At 33.0% G+C, this 23,485-nt stretch overlaps 1 protein-coding gene across 7 annotated transcripts in view; it reads right to left on the minus strand.

Moving 5' to 3' along the window:
* The window catches only part of GLS (glutaminase), an 83,283-nt gene that overhangs the window by 34,865 nt on the left and 24,933 nt on the right, over positions 1-23,485 (minus strand). For 4 of the 7 annotated variants that reach the window (XM_060622438.2, XM_081796357.1, XM_060622440.3 and 1 more), the window contains exons 7-13: positions 17,924-17,982; positions 9,695-9,727; positions 9,542-9,600; positions 6,306-6,372; positions 5,688-5,738; positions 2,602-2,778; positions 476-607 (exon numbers count right to left, since the gene is read on the minus strand). In XM_060622438.2, the coding sequence (XP_060478421.2) occupies positions 476-607; positions 2,602-2,778; positions 5,688-5,738; positions 6,306-6,372; positions 9,542-9,600; positions 9,695-9,727; positions 17,924-17,982 (578 nt within the window). Of the gene's footprint in view, positions 1-475; positions 608-2,601; positions 2,779-5,687; positions 5,739-6,305; positions 6,373-9,541; positions 9,601-9,694; positions 9,728-10,512; positions 10,547-14,798; positions 14,971-17,923; positions 17,983-23,485 lie in introns of those variants that run through there. The other 3 variants (XM_081796356.1, XR_014138049.1, XM_081796355.1) reach the window with 3 other exon arrangements.

Raw genomic sequence — 23,485 nt, forward strand, 5'->3', positions numbered from 1 at the left:
TCAACAGATAAAGAAGTGGTGTAGGTAAATACAATGGAATACTACTCAGCCATAAAAAAGAATGAAATCTTGCCATTTGCCACAACATGGGTGGATCTGGAGTATAATGCTAAGCGAAGTAAGCCAATCAGAGAAAGACAAATACCATGTGATTTCACTCATGTGGAATTTAAGAAACAAAACAAAGGGGAGCAGAGAGATAAACCAAAAAGTAGACTCTTAACAACAGAGAACAAACTGGTGGTACCAAAGAGGAGAGGTGGGTGGGGTGATGGGTGAAATAAGTGAAAAGGATTAAGAATCATTTATCATGATGAACACTGAGTAATGTATAGAAGAACTGAAAGACTATATTGTACACCTGAAACTAACACATCATTGTATACTAACTATACTAGAATTAAAATTTTAAAAATCAAATCATTGGATGGTTCCACTTATATGATCATTATTTTCATTAAGAAAATATGCTTACATGACAGAAGTGAATTCCCTTAACACTGTTGCCCATCTTGTCCAGAGGAGGAGACCAGCACATCATGCCCATGACATTAGGGACAACTAAAAGAATGCCCCCAGCAACTCCAGATTTTGCAGGAAGACCAACCTGAAAATAATTTGAAAAAAAAAAGGATATTCTTATTAACATTTTAAAATAAGGACAATTATGTCCAACAATAAGGGAATTGGTTTAGAAATTATGGTATACGTATACACAGAATTCTAACATTACAAGTGTTGTAGATAACTATTAATATGTTTATAATACAGTAAATGAGAAAACACTTATAAAACAGTTGAGATGTATTTAAATACAGAAAAAACATTTGAAAAGATACACTCTTAAGGATTAAGGTAGATTACATCTAAATTGTGGAGCTATGAATGTTTTTATTTTATTCTTTTGGATTGTGTGTGTGTGTGTGTGTGTGTGTGTGTGTGTGTGTATATTAGTATATATTGAATACAATATATTGGATTGTGTATATATATATATATATATTTTTTTTTTTTTGAAGTTTATTACAGAGTGCACACAAGCATGTAGGAGGGGCAGAGAGAGAGACGGACAGAGAGAAAGACAAACAGAGAGAGAGACAGAGAGGGAAAGAGAATCCCAAGCATGCTGATGCAGAGCTCAAACCCATGAACCACAAGATCATGACCTGAACCAAAATCAAGAGTTGGATACTTAACTGACTGAGCCACCCAGGCACTACTGGACTAGATTTGCTAATTCTATAATAAACATGTATTAAAGTATGAAAAGTTATTTTCAAAAAATATTTTATGACTAAAACAACATGAGAAATTGTATCTTCTTAGAAGATTTTCTGTGGTATACTGTCTGAGAATTCTCTGAGGAGATAAGATCACAAGTAATTCAAATTAATCCTCTTCAAAACACTTAAGTTCACATTATGTAACACTTGACAGTAACTGTGATAAAAAGACAAAATTCGTATCATCAGGGCAGTATTCACTAATGGCTTACTAACATTCATATACTGAATACCTATTGCTAGAAGTAATCTTGCACAATACTAAGGAAAAAAAAAATTAACCTGAATGGGATAAACCAATTTCCCAGCAATACAAGATACAAGGGACAATGGTATGGATGTAATAAAGAAAATCTAGACTGAAAAACTGTACAGGATAAATTACCCAGTTCTTTCAACTAAAAATAACAAGAAAGAAAGAGAGGTCAAGGAAGAGAACATACATTTAAAAAGTAATAATAAAGGAAGATATAACCGATCATTAACACATGACCCTTATTTGCATCCCAGGTTAAATAAACCACAAAATAGTAATTTACAAGACAATCCAGATAATCTGAACACTAAATATTTTGATATTAAAAATGAAAAAATTTTTTTCAAATATAATAATGGTGCTATGTTTGTTCGTTTGTTTTCTAAAAAGTCCTTATCATTTAGAATTACACACTCAACTACATGACAAGAATTGGAAATAAAGATAAACTGGTCAGGTACTAATAACTATTGAAGTTGAGTAGTGGGTAACATTAAATGCATCTAGTTTTCTGTTCTAAAATTTTCAAATAAAAAAATCTGTAGGGCATTATATCTTGACATAAGCAGAATGAGGTAAGAAAGTCCATATTTCACAGGTGTACACAAATGTCCAAAAATGCACAAGAGAGCTTCAAGAGTATATTTTTGTTAACTTAATATACTTTAAGTGCTTTAAAATATCTATGATTATAACCAAAGGTGTTAAACATCCCAATTATGCGCTCCTTCTGAACTTAAGGAGCTTTTGAAGTATGTAATCACCATAAGGCTTAGTTATATTAATAAGAAATAGAGAAAGTCTGTACTAACCTTGCACACTGGAATGCCTTACAAGTAGAAGTGATGAGGTTTTATAAATTAAACTCCAAGTTCTTAAGAATATCGGGTAGCCTGCTTAACTCTATTCCTTAACAAGTCTGTAACAAATTAACCTTAAAAACAAGTCTCTCTCTCAAAAATTAATGTGCAGGTTTAGAACCAAAGTTCAAACTGTATTTTTAAAAGAACTAGTCCAGACTAGTTTCTTGCAGTAGAAAATTAAGATTAAACAATTACTTACATGGAAAGCAAACTGCCCGGAGAAATCATACATGCCACAGGAATGCATCAAACTCAGTGTATTTCGAACTGCTTCAGGGCTCAGTACTCTCTCACCAGTAATTGGACAGAAACCACCATTAGCCAGTGTTGCAGCCATCACACTGGCTGATTCACATGTTACTTCAATGGAGCATAGCTAGAAGGAAGAAAAAACTGAATTCTGAAAATTTAGGTTGACATTATTTTCTGTACTACAACTGACTTCTAAGAAAATATATTTCATCTGGTAGTTCATACAGATCTGAAATCTTTCCTTCAAGGGGATTATTTTAATATAACTTGATAACATTCCAAAGATTTAAATTTGAACAAATTTCAAGCCCCTTTAAGGTTTATCCTGATTTGCCCCGTTATCAAGTCTTTTATAATGGCAAAACCAGGATAGGAAGAGCCAGCCCCCAAGCATTAAGATCTATAATGGTCCCAAGTGATATTCAAAGTTGCTTAAATATTAATGCTTTCTGTAGGATACACAAACATAATTATTTTTAAATTGAAAGGAAAAGGAGCCATGATATATTTTTAACACAAAGCAACATACATTAGTATTGATAGATAGCATTTACATTAGAAATTGCTACTTTAGGAAAAAAAGATGCTAAAATGACTGACATTTTCACTATAACAAATCTCAGCATTCCTATGTAGTAACATGCAAAAAATTAAGGAATGGAAACCAAGATAGCACTAGCCTGGATACTCTGAGTGCCTAAGTCAAAATACTACCTTTTAAACCACTTATTAATATTTAAATATTTATTTGATATTGACTAAGGGTACTGGACAGAATATACTGAATAAACAAAAGCAAAGTCTAGGCAGAGTATAGTACAGTATTTAAAAATAATCAAAATAATGGAAATAAGTTTACCACAGCAAACCCAAATTTATCCATAAAACAGAAATAATAAATAAGCTCCATTTGACTTTTCATTAACAGCAATCCAAACTAGGGGGCAGGGTGTGTATGGGGAGGTGGGGGAGGAAGTAGATGAGAAAGAAGATGGGAAGGGGGAGCAGGAAGAAAAGGATGAGTTACCAACTTGGAATCTTTCCTTACTAATTTTTCAAGATTCCACAAGAGACAAAGGGGTTTGGAAAGAGCAAGAAGGAAAACTTATTAGCTACAGTGCATTAGGAAACTGGCTGGGAGCCACTTTTTCACTGACTTTCACTTTTGCTTGTTTATATTAAAACCTCTTCCTTATTTCTCCAAAACTACAGAACCTAGTCACTATACTGACCCAGATAGCAAAGACTTATGTAGATGTAATCATGAAATGCTTTCTAAAAGAAGTTAAAATTTAAACTCCAATGATCATTTCCTAACTTATACTTAGTATTAACTGGAATTTTGTCTGTCATAAGATGATATATATACCAAATTTGACAAATCCCAATTTAACAGTACTTTTCTGATACCCTGATCAGATGTTCAATTACATGCAGCCCTTCTCCAAAAAAGTAAGGCTTCTATTCTACGGCTTTCTTTTGATTTTTACCCTGAAGTGCAGAAATTTCATAGTAGGTTAGTAGCACCTAGGCTATAACAGCTAAAGTGTATATATCGAAGGAAAACAAACATTAACGTATGGAAGAAATAGAAGTAAATGACACTATTATTTCATAGAACACCTTACAGCTTCAAAGGAATTTGACACATATCATTTCATGTTATCTTCAAGATAATGCAGACAGTTAGGTTAAGCATATGCTACACATAATGAAATTAGGTCTAAGTTACTGAAGTTATGTCACATGGCTAAAAAATGGCCAGATTAGACCTTGATTTTATACTGATAGTCTGGATTCTCAATTCACAGTTCTTCACGTTGGCAGGTGACAAACTGTCATCAAAATCTACATTATCAACCCCCCTTACATATTTTTTAACATTACTACAAAAGTGAAATTAAAGCACCTTAAAAAGTAAAGACAGGCAAAAGTAAGATTAACTAGAAATCAATAATAATTAATTTACTATTTAGCTTGATATTACAGCCCATTGATATTAGCACCGATGGTATTAAATCTGTAGGAATGAACTGAACTGAAAATACAGGGAGAAAAGAGAGTTATCGAGGAAGGCTCTCTAAAACTGAGTTCTATAATCACAGCAGATTATGTGAGTGGCCCACTCAGGAATGTGGAGAAACTATACTAAGTTAGAAAAAAAAACACCACAGGGGTGCCTGGGTGGCTCAATCGGTTGGGTGGCAGACTTCGGCTCAGGTCATGACCTCACAGTTCGTGAGTTTGAGCCCCACGTCAGGCTCTGTGCTGACAGTTCAGAGCCTGGAGCCTGCTTCAGATTCTGTGTGTTTCCCTCTCTCTGCTCCTCCTCTCCTCATGCTCTCGAAAATAAACATTAAAAAACAAACCAAAAAAGCATCATATGACTTTGCAGAAATGAATTAAACCAACTGAGAAACTGCTACTTTAAAATGCTGAATATAGGGGCGCCTGGGTGGCTCAGTCGGTTGAGCGGCCGACTTCGGCTCGGGTCATGATCTCACGGTCTGTGAGTTCGAGCCCCGTGCCGGGCTCTGTGCTGACAGCTCAGAGCCTGGCCTGTTTCGGATTCTGTGTCTCCCTCTCTCTGACCCTCCCCCGTTCATGCTCTGTCTCTCTCTGTGTCAAAAATAAATAAACGTTAAAAAAAAAAATTTTTTTTTAAATAAAAAAAATAAAATAAAATAAAATGCTGAATATGAACCCTCCAATGAAGAAACAAACAAATCCTCAAAACAAAACTTAAAAGCTAAGAAATCAGCTTAGTTTTTAATAAGGACAAACCAATTTCTGGAATTATATACCATTTTTGATACTTCTCAAACAAAGTAAAAAACATTCCTTATTACATTCTAAGGCATGATTTTTAGGAGGAAAAAAACATGAGAATGCCTTTCATGAGGACTCTTTTTAGAAGGGGAGTGGTAAATATATTTTATCTTAATCTAGAGCCATGATTTCAGAGACATCTATACTCTGCACAATGTGACACATCCATTTATATACACAACTCATAGAGTTGAAGTAAATTACCTGGAAATAGAAGTCTAATATACCAACCATGTCTGTGCCTTCTGGAAAACACTGAAAAAATAGAAAGGCAATTAAAAACAAGAATATATGCACATAAGTAAGACACATAAAGACTAAATTTAAAATGTATACAAATGTCTCGTATTAACTGATAACAAAATAGTATATAACCTATAAAAAGGCTTACAACCCTTTTTACATGAAATAATAAAGAACAATAAAGCAAAACTACATTACATACAGATTTCTAGATACTAGTTTAACAATGATAAACTGATTCATAATTCATAAAGCAAGTTACTGGACCACCCACTTAAAATTTAAAAACCAAATGTAATCAATAATAGTCTGGCATCACACTTTCAGAAAAATGGGCTAATCCTTAAGAAAAACTTGCATCAATGTAATTAGTAAAATATCTGAATACTGCCAGATATTAAATTGATTTAATATTAACATTTTGAAACGACTAACTCAAGAGCATTTTGCAAAAACTTCTAAACATTAAATAGTAATAGACAGTTGCTTAAAACCTATCGTTGAGTTTTTAGCATACATGTTTACATATTTTATTAAATAAAACAATAATTTGAAATAGAAACAAAAAAATTCAAGAACCTTTTTTTCTTTTAGGTAATATCCTATTGCAAAATTTCGATCTCCACTTTCTCTTTCAGACTGAAACCTAGAAGGAAAAAAATTGCTCTATTTACTTATTTTCTATAAAAGTATGATTGTCCTGTAGTGTAACTGTATAGCAAAGTATAGTATAAAGAACACTGACCTAAGAGTCGGGACTGCTGGGTTTCAGTCTCAGTTCTGTCAATAGGCTAGCTATGTGGTTTTTGGGGAAGTCATTTAATTGACAATTCTTTCAGTCTTAATTTTCTCAGCTGTGAAAGGACTGAAATGGGTTAGGCCCTTTCTAATCTTCATATTTTGTGAATAAAGAAGCTAAGTTTAAAATTACCAAGTATTCCACCATTAAAAAATACACTAAGAAACTGCAGAATCTTCTGGGTCCTCCAAAAGTACAATAATCAATTCCAACTGCAGGAATCCATGGAAATTTCACTAAAGGAAGGACACATGAAATGGGCCTTTCAGCATTTGTTGGATTAACAGATTTCGGGGGGAAGCCTAGGCAGTGGCAAATCCCATGTAGCATGAACAAAGTTATAAAAGTATAGAAGACAGGACTGCACTGAAGAATGGCGTATGTTCTGATGTATCTGAGAAATAGGGTTCATGGAGAAGAGTGTAGAACCATCAAACTAACAAAGGAGACTGGGACCACATTATTATCAAGACTGATAAATCTAAAAATGGCTCCTGATGGCATACCAAATGAAAGCTTGAAGGCTTTCTATCAAATTACCTTGTTGAGACCTACATTTTAGAAGGATAACTCTGACATCAGTCTGGGAAAGGGGAAAAAGAAAGGATGACTTATGTTATTAGTAAACTGAAGTAATAAAAGCCATAGAAAGCCTGAACTTAGGTAGTGGTGACAGGAATGGAAGGAGAGCTATGATCAAACATGAGAGCACTTCGGCAAGTCTTTCAACCTAATGGGGAAAAGGGGGAATGGTGAATGAAGTCTGATACAAAAGTCTAGATTTTTATTCCAGTCGACTGAAAGGACAGTGATATCAACTGACGTGGGGATCCATGAAGCAAAGAGTAGTTTGAGAAGAAAGAGAATGAGTTTTAATTTAGACAGATTTAACTTGTGTGCAAGCATCCATAAGGCTGCTGACAAAAGAGGAACTGTGGGTGACAGACACTTTGTATTATCAATCACAAGGTGTGTGGGGGGCGGGGAGAGTCTCTCCTAACTATACATTTTAATGTTTCTATGGTTAGAAAAACAATGTTGGATATGTGGATATGAAAAAGCTCTTGAAAATAAACTTGTCAACTTGCCATACCTTAAAAAAAAAAAAAAAAAACTCAACATGGTGTACATAAAGAACTAACTGCTTAGCAATGATCACAGTGCCTAGCATATAGTTCTGTTCACCAAACACTATCAAGTGGCTATTATCTGCTGGATAACAGGAATACAAAAATGAATTGGAAGACATTTCTACCCAGGTCTAAAGGAAGTCAGAGTCTTATGGTGGTGATGAGGCAGTGAGACATAGAGTAAGCTCAATTAAATATGGTAATATAATAGCACAGAAGAGAGGTGAGATGAGATTCATGAAAAACTTCTTAGAAAGATGCTTAAGTTGATGAATAAAAGTTGGTAGAGCAGACAACCTGAAAATTTTTGTTTCCTGAAACATGAAGTACAAAGTATCACCTATTTAGTATTCATGCCAAAACCGTTTCAGCTTTATGTAACCACAAGGAAACAACCAGACCTATTCAAAATGTGGAATATCCACGATAGCCCATGGGCCAGATGTAGCCTACTGCCTGTTTTTATAAATAAAGTTTCTTGAAACACAACCTCATATTGTCCATGGCTGCATTCCTACTGAAACAGTAGAAATGAGTAGTTGCAACCAGAGTCCATATGGCCCACAAGTCTGAAAAATTTACTATCTGGTCCTTCACAGAGAAAGTTAGTTAATTCCTGCTTCGTAAAACAAGTGGTTGGCACTCTTCAAAGAAAGCCACTTAATAAAATTTTATAAAGCAAAGGTGTAGGGCAGGAAAACTCTTCTATTTTAAAAAAGCAGAAGAGACATAAATGTAATGTGCAAACCTTGATTAATTCCTAGGAAGCAAAGGTCATAAAAGGCTTTTAGGGGGTGGACAGTTGGTACATTTATGTATTAATGACATCTTACGATTAATGTTAGTGATCTTAATGTTAATGTTAATGTGTTGATGGTACTGTGGTTATGTAGGAGAATGTCCTTATCTCAGAATATACATGTTGAGTTATTTATGGGTGAAGTGTTGAGATGTCTACAACTTTATTTCTATCAGTTCAGAGAAAAAAAATGTATATTTACATATGTGTGTGTGTGTGTGTGCGCGTGTGCGTGTGTGTGTGTGTGTGTGTGTGTGCAGAAATACACGTTTTAAACAGTTATCTAAAGAAAGAGGTTGAGGAAAAGCCAATGAGACAAAATATTAATCAGAAAATATAAGTGAAAGATATCCAGATATCCATTGCTTATTCCTTCAAATTTTCTACAGACTGGCAAATTTCAAAATAAAAAACTGGGGTTAAAATTAAGTTAGCCAGGCAGAGAGATTTAGAGAGGTAAGACAGGTATTACAGGCAAAAAGAAAATTGAGTAACTCTCAGTAATTTAAGGGAAAGTTGGGTCCCTTCTAACTTTATAGCCACAAGAAGTTTATCCAACCTATATAAAGCATTTAAGTGTTCTCTCAGGTAATTCAGAAATAATTCATTTCCCTTTAATGACGAAATTTTAAGTAATTATTTATTCGCTGAAGTAAGCCCTAGGACCAAACCAGATTAATTCTAAATACACTATGTATTATATATGTAGAGAAAGGGGAGAGGTTGGGGGGGGGGGCGGGGACAAAACAGCATTTAAAATAGAATTCTATAGGGGTCCCTGGGTGGCTCAGTTGGTTAAGTGTCCGATTTCAGCTCAGGTCATGATCTCGCGGTTCATGAGTTCGAGCTCCATGTCGGGCTCTGTGCTGACAGCTCAGAGCCTGGAGCCTGCTTCAGATTCTGCCTCCCTCTCTCTCTCTCTCTCTCTCTCTCTCTCTCTCTCTGCCTCTCCCTTGCTCATGCTCTGTCCCTCAAAAATCAATAAACATTTAGAAAAATGTTTAATAGAATTCTATACTCTAGATATTTTTGTTAATTTAAAGAGGACTGGCCCATTATAAAAACCTAAGTCAAAAATTACACTCACGTTGCATTACTGAATCCAACGTATTCATTGCCAGCCATCTTATTCAAAAACTGCATCACCTATAAACCAGAATTAGAAAGTATCAGTAATTAAAAAACAAGTATTTAAGGAATATAAATATAGCATGAAAACTGAATTCTATATTGCACTTACATAGTCAAATTTTTCAGCATTATTCACTCCTTGCTGCAAAGAAATGAGATAAATATGTTAATACAGGCATCACTACAGTTTAAGTTTTAACTGAGTATAATTATCAAAATTTCAAACTGCTATCATAATTAATATACTGTACATTAGTACTTTTAAATCTAGGAAATACTTCTAAAATAATTCAATATTTACATAAACTTTTTACATGTTCTTTTATTAATACCAATATGTTGACAATGGGTCTGAATTACAAAGGGAATGCTTTATTTTAAGTATAAGCTTTACCCAACCCAAAGTTACAGAATTTTAGTTACCCCAAATTCCCTTATATTTCATGACAACACATAATCTGCTAGAGCATACGTTATTTAATTTCATATTTTAAAAAAACTTAAAATAAAGTTTCACCCTTAGAAAAGAGTTGAGTATAAATTATGGTTTTCAAGTAAGAACAATCTACTCATATTTTTAAAATAACCTCAAACCAGTATTAGAGTTAGGAAGATGAGTTATGTTGCAAAACTAAACTAATCTTTTATAATTCTATATATGCAAACATCCTGCATACATTTTGCTAGTATAAAAAAAGCTCTACCTTTTGTATCTCATTTGTTTTAACAATATGTGAACTAAAAAATATATATTTCATAGCCTCTAAACAATTAGCTACATTTGAATTTAGCATTATGCCAATTCAGAGCATGGAAGATGTATTGTTTCATCACTTCTATTTCTGACATGTTAGCTACTGCAAATGTCAATAGGAAAAACCTATGTAATGTAGATCAGTTCAAGTAGCCAAATGGTTTCATTTTTACCTCGGCGAAGTTTACAAAGCAGTAAGATGTAGATCTGAAATCAAACGTATTAATTGGTGATATGCACCCAATAGAAACAATACATCTCTAATTTTTAAAACAGGTTTAAAATAATTTGACAACTAAAATTTTAAAACAAAAATTTTAAACTTTACCCTAAAAATTTCAAAACATTACACTTTAAAATTTGATTATGATGGGGAAAACCTGTACCAGAGAATTATTTAACTGAATAAAGCCAGGTTCATTCTCCACTTTACAAGTGGATTAAGATCTGGCTGATAATCTGTGAAACCTTACAAATCAACTTATTTACCAAAGAATGTCAATCACATATACAATCAGTAGCTGAAAAGAACACCACACTATTTCATCAAAATTAGGCATTAACAAAGCTTAAACAAGATAATGATGGATAATTTAGCTACAGCCATATCGTAATCACTATCTATGTATTTTCTCTAAAGTGCCCTTTGACATATTTTAATTTTTCTTTCCTTATAATACACCAGAATTCAAAATGTAGAAATGTAACTCCAAAGCTGTTCAATGAAAAATAATTAAAAGAAGAAATTACCAACTTCATTGAACTGTTGCAGTTGTCAAAATATTCCATAGATCCTAATGCTGTAAAATATGTAACAACATTTAAACCACAAAAACCTTTTTAACCTTAGAAAACGCACAAAAAAAAAAAAAAAAAAAACAACTCTTTTGGAAAAGGATGTCAGCATTTGCATTGGGATGTTACATGGATAATTACCATTATACAATTAATCAATGTAAAATAAACAAGTTATACTGAACTTCCATTCTCTGACCTAAACTGTGCCCTACAGAACAAATACAAATTTTCTTTATTAAGCTGTCATGTTTAATAAAAAGAAAAAAAACCTGCTTCAACTCTAGACTATGGTCACAAGCTTGACCTATTTTGTAGCTTACTAAATTAAAGCATAATTAAAATTGTTTTGCTTCTAAGCTATTTTTCAAAAAACTGATATTTACCATTGTCAATCATATAACCTTTTGGATAAACTACTTGAAATGTTCTAGGCGGATTATATAAAAACACACAAAATAAACTAACTGATTTTGTTGACCCAAGAAAGTCTTTCCCCAAAATTTCCCCATTTAAAGGTAAAAGCACTTGTTTAATGTTTGTTCTTACTATCTACAGTGAAAATAGTATTTTACTTAAGTCAACAAAATATATTTGCCCCTGTATCTCTTGGAAAGATTTCATGTACCCCAGGAATATATGGGATCTAATAATCATTATAAAATGTCAAGTTATTTTAATTTCAAAAAAATAACAGAAGAAAGTTTATTTGTAAAAATGTTAGAAAAAATACACATACACATACAAAATAGAGTAAACCCCTAAAAGCAAATATACAAACTGTAAAAATAAAATCCATCATCATCTAGTAGTGGGGTACAGAGAAGTGGAGGACAAGATACTATGAAAATTAGAAGCCAGGAATGGGTACAAAGGGGCTAGTTACACTATGTTTATTTTGAGTATGTTTGAAATTTTTCATAAAAAGTTAAAGAAAAAATGTTTATTAATAATGTCTCATGTTAATTTACAAAACTGTTATTTTAGAATATTCTTTTCTCTTTGAAATAGTAATTGATTTTTAATTAGTTCATGTATAAGTGGATATTTTCTATTGCTAGAATAAAGAGATTCTCTTCCTATTTAAAATTTTTACAGAGGTAGGAGTTGAGAAATCTTGCTGACAACAGATGAGTAGATAGAAGTAGGAAAGGTTTTGTTACAGCAATATCACTCAATTCTTTTACATATCTATATTACATGTAAAAGTCACACAGCAATCCATCCTTAAAATTTACACTTAATGTTCTTATTAACTAACAACTCGATTAGATCCTCTGTCCATTTTGTTGAAGCCAAAGACCTGGAAACAATCTATATACAAGAGGGCTGTTCCCACTCATTACAATGATTCATGTCCTCAATAACACTCCAATATTTCAAAATGTTCTCTTTCACTGGTGCCCAAGAGGTTTTTAGAACCTGAAAGTGTACCACAGTAAAAATTGGTACAAATGAGAAGTATGCCTTCTTTTGAAAAATGGGAGGAAATATGGACCAAAGGCAGACTAATTTTAAGAAAGACATATATGAAAACTGGAATTTGGAAACTGGTCTTAAAATTATCAATGTCCCTTTATCTCTTGGAAAAAACTTCCCATAACCAGGAATAGGTTTATCCCACTTTTAAATCACTATACAACCAATATTATATATGTTATTTTAATTGTAGAAAAAGCTACAATGCTATATAGGTAAGTACAGTAGGAAAACTTAAAAACTAAATTGGAGAAAATATATTTACCAAATGATTTACCAAATCCATTCACCAAATGATTTTTTTTTTTCAGTGAGAAAAAGTGTTTTTATTAAAGCAAGGGGACAGGACCTATGGACAGAAAGAACTATACTGTGATTGTGAGGAGTGATTGATTATTTACTTTTAAGTTGGGGAAGTAGAGATAAGGAAGTTTCTAAAGTATTTTTCATATGTTAAAGACGACTTCCAGGATCGTGGAGATCAAATGACTTCTAAAAAGCAAACTATAAGGTTTGTCTGAAAAGGGTAGTTAAGTAATCAGATCCTGAGATTAGAAAATTCTAGGAGTTAATTCTTCTGCAAACATACCTATTCTAACTTAAAGAATTTTCATTTCATTGAAGAAAACTTTATGAATGAAAATGTGATAAATAGGCACTGACTTTTTAACACTGGCTATTAAAAGAATTAATATAATTATATTGGAGTTTTTATAACCGGTTTTTACAATATACTCCCGAATTATGTATATTATACATTAAAACACAGGTGAAAACATTACTGTTAATAGGGACATCTGCTAATACGTTTAATACTAATATGACTCATTTGAAGTCAATGCATTAATCAGAGTTATGTGTGAGTAAATCACTTGATTCCAGTCATTAAGTATGGAGGTGTAAAAGCCAACTGAAAATTAGAGATCACAGGGGCGCCTGGGTGGCTCAGTCGGTTGAGCGTCTGACTTCAGCTCAGGTCATGATCTCACACTCCGTGAGTTCTAGCCCCGCGTCGGGCTCTGTGCTGACAGGTCGGAGCCTGGAGCCTGCTTTGGAGTCTGTGTCTCCCTCTCTCTCTGCCCCTCCCCTGCTCATGCTCTGTCTCTCTCTGTCTCAAAAATAAATAAAAACATTAAAAAAAATTAAAAAAAAAAAAAAGAAAATTAGAGATCACAGAGGAAAGAGGCAAAAGAGGTAACTGAAAATGATTTATAGAATACTTTTAATTTAATCTTGCCACAGAAAATGCTTTAAAGCTAAATAATAGTTGGAAGATTTAAAATAGATATTACAGGTAAAAAATGTTCTAAATTTAGTATTATATAGATTAACCCTAAATATAAAGAGAAAAGTGAATTCTGATGTCAATAAACTATCTGCCTTTCATTAAAAAAAACAAAATTCAAACAAACCGACTGATATAAACATGGAGTGAAAAAACAATACCACAATAAAATTACCAAGTCCAAGGCATCATCCAGTACTTCCCAGAGCCACAAACCGCCTTAAAAGTATGGCTCACAAGTCCAACAAGTTATTGCTAACATAACTAAACTGAAGCACTACGTACATACTAACTAAATTCATCTTATTTTCATGGAGTACGATTAAATTATCTTTTAATAACAGAAAAATCTGATTTTTAAATTTAAAAAGACTTCTGATTAAAAAAAATCAAGCTTCTTCAAATGACAAAAACTGGAAAGTACCACTAGAATAAAGAGATATAAACGCAGAAGACAGTGTAACTTACTATTTCCCTTTAAAGTGAAAAAGCAAAAATAAATAAATATAAAATAAGTAAAATAAAATAAAATAGCAGACCTATGGCAATTATCTTTTAGTAGGTTTTCCTCATTTTCCCACCCTAACCCTCAAGTTATTAGAAGATTTAAACTTTTAAACTAAAACTAGTTGAAGTTTTTACCACTGCAAAGAAAAAAATTACATAAATATACAGCTATTTCATCCAGAGTAACTGTGTTCCTTTCAAATTGTTTACTCTTCCCTTTAAATTAAGCAACCATATTATCATTATCAGATAAAACAAATTACATCAAAAAGTATTCCTTTAATTCAGTAGTTACCACAAAGAAAAAGAAAGAATATTACTTTTAAAGTTTTTAAAATTTTGTGCATTTTAAGTACAAAATGACATTTGGTTTTTTTTTTTGAAGGTATTTACCTAGATAGCTTTGTTTAAAATTTTAAATATTGGAGTTTTCCTATAAGTTTAGTAGTTAAGAATTTATGCAACAGGTTCCTTCTGTCCAAATCCTCCTTTTTTCCACAATCTGCTAATCCTTTTGAACATTTGCTCTGCCTCTTCCCCCATTTCCTGAGGATCATCTCCAATCCTACAAGGAAAAAATATCAATACTACAAAATTAAGAAATAAAGAGTCTTACTAAAGACTCTACTTAATTTGTGTGTGTGTGTGTGTGTGTGTGTGTGTGTGTGTGTGTGTGAGAGAGAGAGAGAGAGAGAGAGAGAGAGAGAGAGAGAGAGAGAGAAGACTAACATGAGGAGAATGTTTTAATAGCACCATAACTGAGTTTAAGTTTGAAAGCAAAAAATAGCCTTAAGGTCATCAACTAAGAGCTAAAAAACAAAATTCACATCTAGTAGCCATGGTAAAATATGCATGCTTTGGATACTCAAATGCAAGCTCCTTGAGAAAAGGCTTAAGTTCCTTTACAGATAGTCGGCACTGACTAATGTCCAAAGAAGACCTACATTACCCCCACTAAAAATTAGATGTGACTTTTAAGCCAGTAAGTTATTATTTGTACAAGTTAAAATTAAGAAAATAAAACTTTTCCTTTAGGACAATATAACAATGCTAGGTAAAGACAAAGATGTTATCAAGAGAAACAGCAAACACCTACATTAAATATGTCAGAGTGAATTCTAATGAAGAGTAAACAAACCAGGAGATTTAGCTCAAGCCCAACTCTTCTGCTGTTAGCCCTTATCTAGTTTCAGTTTCCTCATTGCAACTATATAAAGAAGGCTGGACTTGAAGACCCTTGTTTGGCTATGGTTTTGCTAACTCAATTTCGATTACCAATTCATAAATATTATGTGATCATACAACAACTTGCATAGATCACATACAGATATTTAGAGGAGATCTGAATTCTTTTTAAAAAACAGCCTAAAAAAAAGGTATTACATTCTGGGGCAGTTTTACAAAGATATATAAGGCTTACCCCTCCAAGATTTAGATGAACTTCAATAAAAAAGGAAGAAAGAAAGAAACTTGTGAAACACTTCTGAAAACAAAACAAAAATTCTAAGAAAGTGACCTTAAATATGAACTATACCCCAAAAGCCTTATTTTCAAATTTGTCAGTAAATTAAAACTGTTTGCATCTTTAAAATCACTGATCAAATTTATAAATACAAGATGACTCAGTTAAATTTTTGCACTGTTGGATACTGAACCACACTTATGTGTATGCATTTTTTTTTTAACTGTTTCTAAGTGTTCATTAATGTGGCCCAATGTACCGTTCATGGCTCATGACTAAACATGATAAGTGAAACTAATAAAGTGATGGTGTGATATGACTAGACATGCATTTCTCACATGCAGCGTTTCAGTGTAGTATATATGAAACCCATGAATCAACAGAAGATGTTTAATTGCATGCAGTTAAGGAAGGCTTTTTTAAATTATATACAGATGCCCTTTCCTGAAAATACTATTTGGTGTGCTATGTTAATCTTTCTCCAATGTAAGAGTTCTTAAACTGGGATTCGTGGATCAGCATCAAAGGGTCTGTGAACTCCCCCAAAGGTTACAGAAAATTACAGTATGTAAACATTTTTCTGGGAACACTCAAAAAAGGTTTGGAACCATCCTAGTGGTTTTCTCATCAAGCATTAACAAGTACATTATACTATCCCAACTTTCCTTACCTCTAAGTTAACTTGTTCAAATCTAAACAATTATTAATTAGACTTTTTCTCATCGCAGTGTTCACTGGATTTCACTGTAAGGGCCCATTTACTTGTGTCTACCTTCTACAAGGGCTGTGCCTAGTACAGGTTTGTATTACAATTTTCTACAATAAACAAATACTATGTTACCTCAAGCTGACAACTTTTACCTAATGTGAAAGTCATGAATAGTTAGATATTACAATAGGCAAAATAAAAATTTCCATAGCCTATTAAAATTAGTTACAATAAAAATTAATACTTGGCTATCATATCTACTTAACTAGAGTTACAAGGATTAAGAGGGCCAAAGCTTACAAAGTATCTGCCCTAAAATAACAACTAAACATACATAATTCTTATGATAGTAGTCTTCTATTTTAAAGCCTTTTCTCATGAACATCTAAAATTCATGAAGGAGACGATTTCTAGCATACAAATTAGACCTATTTTTATTAACTGGGCCAAGGGCATAATTCATATCCAAACACTCTTTGTGTAAACCAGGGTATCACATCCTTACTAATGCATCTACAAAGCCATGTAGTTATGTTTTTTTCGTGCTTGGAAAAGATATGCATAGATTTACTGAAGTATATAAATGTTCCAAACATAAATGAAATATATTTGAATATAAATGAAATTTATAATTAGAAATTAAAAATCTAAATAGTATCACACAACAAAACCATTTTCAAATACTTATTCCAAACAACAACAGAGCTTCCAATTATTAAGGCAAAGTAGACACTAAAACAACTAAAACGTACAATGTAAAACAAAGCATAAGAAAAATAATATAACTTAATAATTGGAATAAGTCTTACTTATTTTAGTTATGATAATAAGCAAAACAAATGAAAGAAGTTCAAATGAAAATTGGAATGTAGCTCTTGAGTAGAAAGGACTTCAGAATATTCAAGGGTAAATGTACTTTGTCTTAACACAAAGTACCAGAACATTTGTTCCTACATATGCTGATGACAAACAGTAAACAGTAAAATGCTTTTAATTGTGTTAACATCTGTTCATTCTCGAAGAGCCAAAAGGAACAGGAATAAAAAAAAATATCAAAACTTTAGGAAGAAAAACCTCTGTGCCTATTGTTCAGCAGAGACTTCTTTTTGATTTTTTGCCAGATCTTCAGGTCAAGAGTAACTGAGCAATTCTTACAATGAGTCATCGGTTTTAAATTTTGTTCTTGAAATTACATTTATTTCAAAGTAAATATGAATCTTAAGGTTTCACCATAAGATTAAGTGTAACACCAAAACTTTTCACAATTCTACATAAATAACCCAATATTCATCTTTATGCCTTATTTTTAAAAACTTACTAGGTTAAAAGGAATTGTCAACATTTTACCTTTATTAATGAAGTCACAACAATTGCTCCAGCATTTACCATAGGATTGTGTGGCTTATCTGTAAAATATAAAAACAACAGCATTTTTTTGAATATTTGATATCATGTTCCATTATATAGGTACTTCTCGTGAAAATATATTTTCTTTATGTAAGATAATGTTACAGTTCTTTTGGGGGGAGGGAAAGAAAGGGTGAAGGGATACATTTAGTCACTTACTTATCAAACCAGTAATACACTTCCATAATAATTATATAGGAAAACAAAGATTCATGTACAGAAAGATAGTGAATAATAGTGTAAGAGTACATCCAAATTTCCTAACTCTACCATTTACTACCTATCTGATCTTGAGCAAGTAACTGAATATCATTGTGCCTCAATTTTATCACTGTAAATTGGGAGTAATAAATAGCACCAACATCTCAGTGAACATAATGCTTGAATGAATTAGCACACACAAAATGCTTGAATGTATATGGCACATCCTTAGGCATTCATACAACGTTACTATAAAAATAACCTTGAAAAAAGCCTATCTTGCTTTTTAAAAGTGCTTTATTTTTGTTTTTATGTATATACACATACACACGCAGAAAAAGAAAACAGAAACACTATAAAGAGATATATCTATTATAAAAATATTACAGGGGATTTGTATTCTGTTCTTTCTATATTTCCTGACAATAAAGATGTATTTATTTTAAAAATTACTTAAAATTTAAATTCATCTCAAATCCCACCTCTTCTAATTCTTACAACAAACAGAATTTCAAACCTCAACTGATTACATTCCATTCATGGCATTGCACAAATGCCAAACACAAACCTCTTAGGGCACTGAAAACATTTATTTAAAAGTACGATTACTAATTTATCTGTTTGTGGTAGTGCTTCATTTGAGTGGGGGGGAACAAGTTCTTATCTAACTTGACAAATCCAACAGAATTTATTAAGTTATTGCTACATTATTAGCCTCCTTAAATTTTAAGCAAGTTATCTTCTGTAAGATGAACCTATGACTAAATAATTCTGAGCTCTAGAAAACAGCCTAGCAGTTTTCAACTGTCAAAGAGTTGCCATATGACCCAGCAATTCCATTCCCAGGTATACAGCCAAGAGAAATAAATATGTACATGCACACAAATACTTGTACAGCAGTGTTCACAGAAGTATTACTGATAATAGTCAAAGGTGAAAAACAACTCAAACGTCCTGTCAACTGATGAGTAGATAAATAAGATGTGGTATTATTACCAATAGAAGATAACATTATTCAGCAATTTTTAAAAAATGAAGTACTGATACATACCAGAACATAAAGGCACTTTAAAAGTAACATGCTGGGGCATGTGGGTGGCTCAGTCAGTTAAGCGTCTGACTTTGGCTCAGGTCATGATCTCATAGTTTGTGGGTTCGAGTTCCACATAAAGATTCAGCACAGAGCCTGCTTCAGGTTCTGTGTCTCCCTCTTCTCTGCCCCTCCCCTGCTCACTCTCTCTCTCTCCAAAATGAATAAACATTAAAAAAAAATTCTAAAAGTAACATGCTAAGTAAGACAGGCCAGTCATAAAAGACCAAATATCATAGGATTTCATTTATATATAATGTCCAGAATAGGCAAATCTATAGAGACAGAGAGTAGATAACTAGTGCCAGGGGTAGAAGACAAATGGGTACTCAACTAATTAAAATGGGTACTCACTGGGTACAGGGTATTTTTTGGGGTGACAAAAGTGTCCCAAAATTGCCTGGGTGGTTCAGTCTGTTAAGTGTCTGACTTTGGCTCAGGTCATGATCTCACGGTTCATGAGTTTGAGCCCTGCATTGGGCTCTCCACTGACAGCGCAGAGCCTGCTTAGGTTTCTCTCTCTCCCCCCTTTCTCTCTGCCCCTCCCACTCTCATGCTCACTCTCTCCCAAATAAATAAAAATTAAAAACTGAAATGAATTTTGGTGATGGTTGCACAATTCTGTGAATATGCTAAAAGCCACTGAATTGTACACTCTAATGGGTGAATTATATGGCATATAAAGTACTTCCCAATATAGTTGTTAAAATTTTCGTTCATTTAAAAAAGAAAGACAAAAAGTTAGGTAACATACAGTCTACCAATTGTCCTCAACGTAAGATCAACAATGTGATGTAGTAGCTATGCCTTAAACACTATACATTTTGGGTTAACCATGATGACAATTAGTTCCAAATGTTAAAATTTAGTATAATACCAGAGTATTTACAATCAAGATTTCACCTATTCCAAATCTTGCTAAGAGAAGTTTGCTTTCTCTGAGATCATACAAAATGAGAGCAATTAGTGTCAAAGTACTACATGGCAAGAGGAAGCCAAGGAACAAAAATTTTTCAGTATTGTTCACCTGAAGAAAAAAAAAAAAAAAAAACAGAGACAGAAAATAGAATATAGAAATCAGGCTGTGCTAAATTAGTTTATACTTGTATTTGTGTATATGTTTATGTGTCTGTCCATTCATGGTTTTTTGACATTATCATGTATAGGCCCTAGGGCCTCAGAAGGCAGTTAATGTGTATATTCCAAATGGTACCACATAAATGTGTGCACTTAGTATTTTCTAAATCATAAAGATTCTGCAAATACCACATAAGCTGCATTCAAGAAGATCTTTCAAAGAACACTAAAAGCATTTCATGGGATGACAGTGCAATTTTCAGATGTAAGCAACTGTTCTCTCTGCCTTTGGCTCAAAAGGCAGATACCTCAGTATTTGGAAATACACCAGATATTATAATATAACACTAGCATTACTGCAGTCTGAAACTTCAGTCTAAAACCTATCACTGTGAAACCTACTTGTTTCCTTCTCCACTGTAGGGAGGAGGGGAGAGGTAAAAGGTTCCATTTAGAATTCTTAATTTAAAAATACTCATGACAGCAGAAATAAAACTTAAGCTAATTAATAAAAGCTATCAACTGAAGTAATGGCATATATTAGCTTGGTATAATGACAAAATGGTCATAGGCCGCATCTGAAATTTATGGACACTTTTAACTAGAAGGCACAAAACTGCTTTAGTAAGTACTTATTCTTTCCAAAGGAAAAAAAACATGCAGAAAGTTCTTTTATATTACACTAGCAAAAGCTTTTCAAACTGCTAATCAAATATGAACCTTACAAAGATGAGGTTCATAACCGAGGCTAAGTCAAAGGTTGCTAATGCATATACTGAAGAACCTAAAAAGTATTAATTTCACAGTTCAATATGAATATTTATACTTTAAGTATTATACTAGAATTTTTAAGAACCATATAAAAATTAAAGTATATTCTATATATGGTTTAATCCCACACCACCCACTTACCCAAGCAACCAAACTTTGTTCTTTGTATATACAATTCAGTCCTGTCTTCCTCACGTAAATTAATTCAACTCCTCTTCTTTCTCAAATCCTCTACAATATAAACTAACATATACATTTTGTCTTCTGTCAATTACACACTTATAAAAGTCTTTTTTCTCCATGCATTAGATGTATGTAATTGTTACCCATATCCTTTAGTATTAGCTAGATAAGTTACTCAAGAACCCAGGTCCATTTACCCTCCACAGCTATTAATACAGGGGAAGAAAACTATATATGTATTTGTTGATTAATCTAATTTCTACTATAAGATAAAGACTTCACTAGGAGATGGTTGTTTCCAAAATTGGTATCTCCATCAAGTAACTTATTTCCTCAACTATAATGACAGAAAGTATCAACTAACTTTCCACCAGAGGACTAAAACATTTTTATGTTGTAAAACTACCAATATTACAAGAGTACTATAGGGCGCCTGTGTGGCTCAGTCAGTTGGGGGTCCAACTCTTGATTTTGGCTCAGGTCACGATCCCAGGGTTGTGGGACAGAGCCCTGTGTTGGGCTCCACGCTAAGCATGGAGCCTGCCTGGGATTCTCACACTCTCCCTGTGCCCCTCTCCCCTACTCATGCACTCTCTCTTTCTCGCTAAAATAAAAAAGAGTACTATAATTTCTTTATCCATTATATTCATATTACTCTTAACTTACTACAATCTTATAAAGTTAGGACAATATAAGTACATTTGTTTTATTTTTAATTTTATAATAATGCTAAATGCACAGACACACAGACACATAAGGCATATAATTTCACCATAAACCTACCACTGAAGTTTTAAATATGAAAAAGACCTATAATTGTTTTTTTGCTGAAGCTAGTTTTAAAACCAAAATTCTAGAGCACAGAACCTATGGAGAACTCAGCAAGAAGGGGAATAGTGAGGTCTTCACTTTCCCATTACTTGTAAGACTCTGGTATTGGCTCAGGTGGGAGGTACTAGCTTGGAAAAAGTCAAAGAATATCAAGGTAAAACCTCTTTTTAAACTTCATATTTCAATTATTATAAACCAGTGCTAAATTCCTGAGTTCTTGATTTTTTTCTTATAGATTACTATCAGTAAACTATAATTTTTAAAATCATAAATGTACAGAGCAAAAAAATATATTACTATAATGTTAAGTTCACTTACTCCATGCCCATTTTATTTATTTTTGTTTCCCAAATATGTCTTCACATTCAAATTCTTATATTTGCTCATTTCTATTCTTTAAATACCTCTCAAAATCAATCAATTCACCAGAACCACCTAGATTATTCTATTCTGGGGCGCCTGAGTGACTCAGTCGGTTGAGCATCCGACTTTGGCTCAGGTCATGATCTCACGGTCTGTGAGTTCGAGCCCCACTTCGGGCTCTGTGCTGACAGCTCAGAGGCTGGAGCCTGCTTCAGATTCTGTGTCTCCCTCTCTCTCTGACCCTCCCCCGTTCATGCTCTGTCTCTGTCTCAAAAATAAATAATAAACATTAAAAAAAAATTAGATTATTCTATTCTGACTTACATAGGAAAATATTAATTTTTCTTATAAAATGTTTAATCTTAATAGAAAAAAATATCAATTATTTCCATATTAAATCTGCATGTCAGTGAGTTTAATAGATAAATAAGGTACTTCTGCATATGATGTCCTTCCTGAAATTGTTAGTTTATGGTAATCTCCATAAAATCAAATGTAGCATCAAGACAGAAAGATTATGGTAAAGTAGGTAAGAAAATGTAGTAGCTCCAAAAAAAAATAGAAAAGCACAAAGAAATATCATTCTTTTAACTTCATTAAAAAAATAAAACAATAATAAGTATAAGGCACATTTCATTTTGTACCCAGCACAAACAAAAAATACAAAAGAGTATTTCTCACAACCGTTATTGCAACACTGAATTCCTAACACATAATTCTTCAATTCTGTATTAACTCATCACACACAAGTGAGGAACCTGGTGGGCTGGGGCAGGTGGCTCACTCAGTCAGTTAAGCTTCTGACTCTTGATTCTGATTCAGGTCATGATCTCAAAGTTCATGAGTTCAAGCCCTGAGTTATGCTCTGTCCTGACAGTATGGAATCTTCATGGGATTCTCTCTCTCTCCCTCTCTCTGTCCCTCTCCCACTCACACACGCGCTCTCTCTCAAAATAAATGACTAAACTTAAAAAAAAAAAAAAACT

Source organism: Panthera onca, chromosome C1, assembly GCF_046562875.1.
Source record: "Panthera onca isolate mPanOnc1 chromosome C1, mPanOnc1 haplotype 2, whole genome shotgun sequence".
NCBI lineage: Eukaryota > Metazoa > Chordata > Mammalia > Carnivora > Felidae > Panthera > Panthera onca.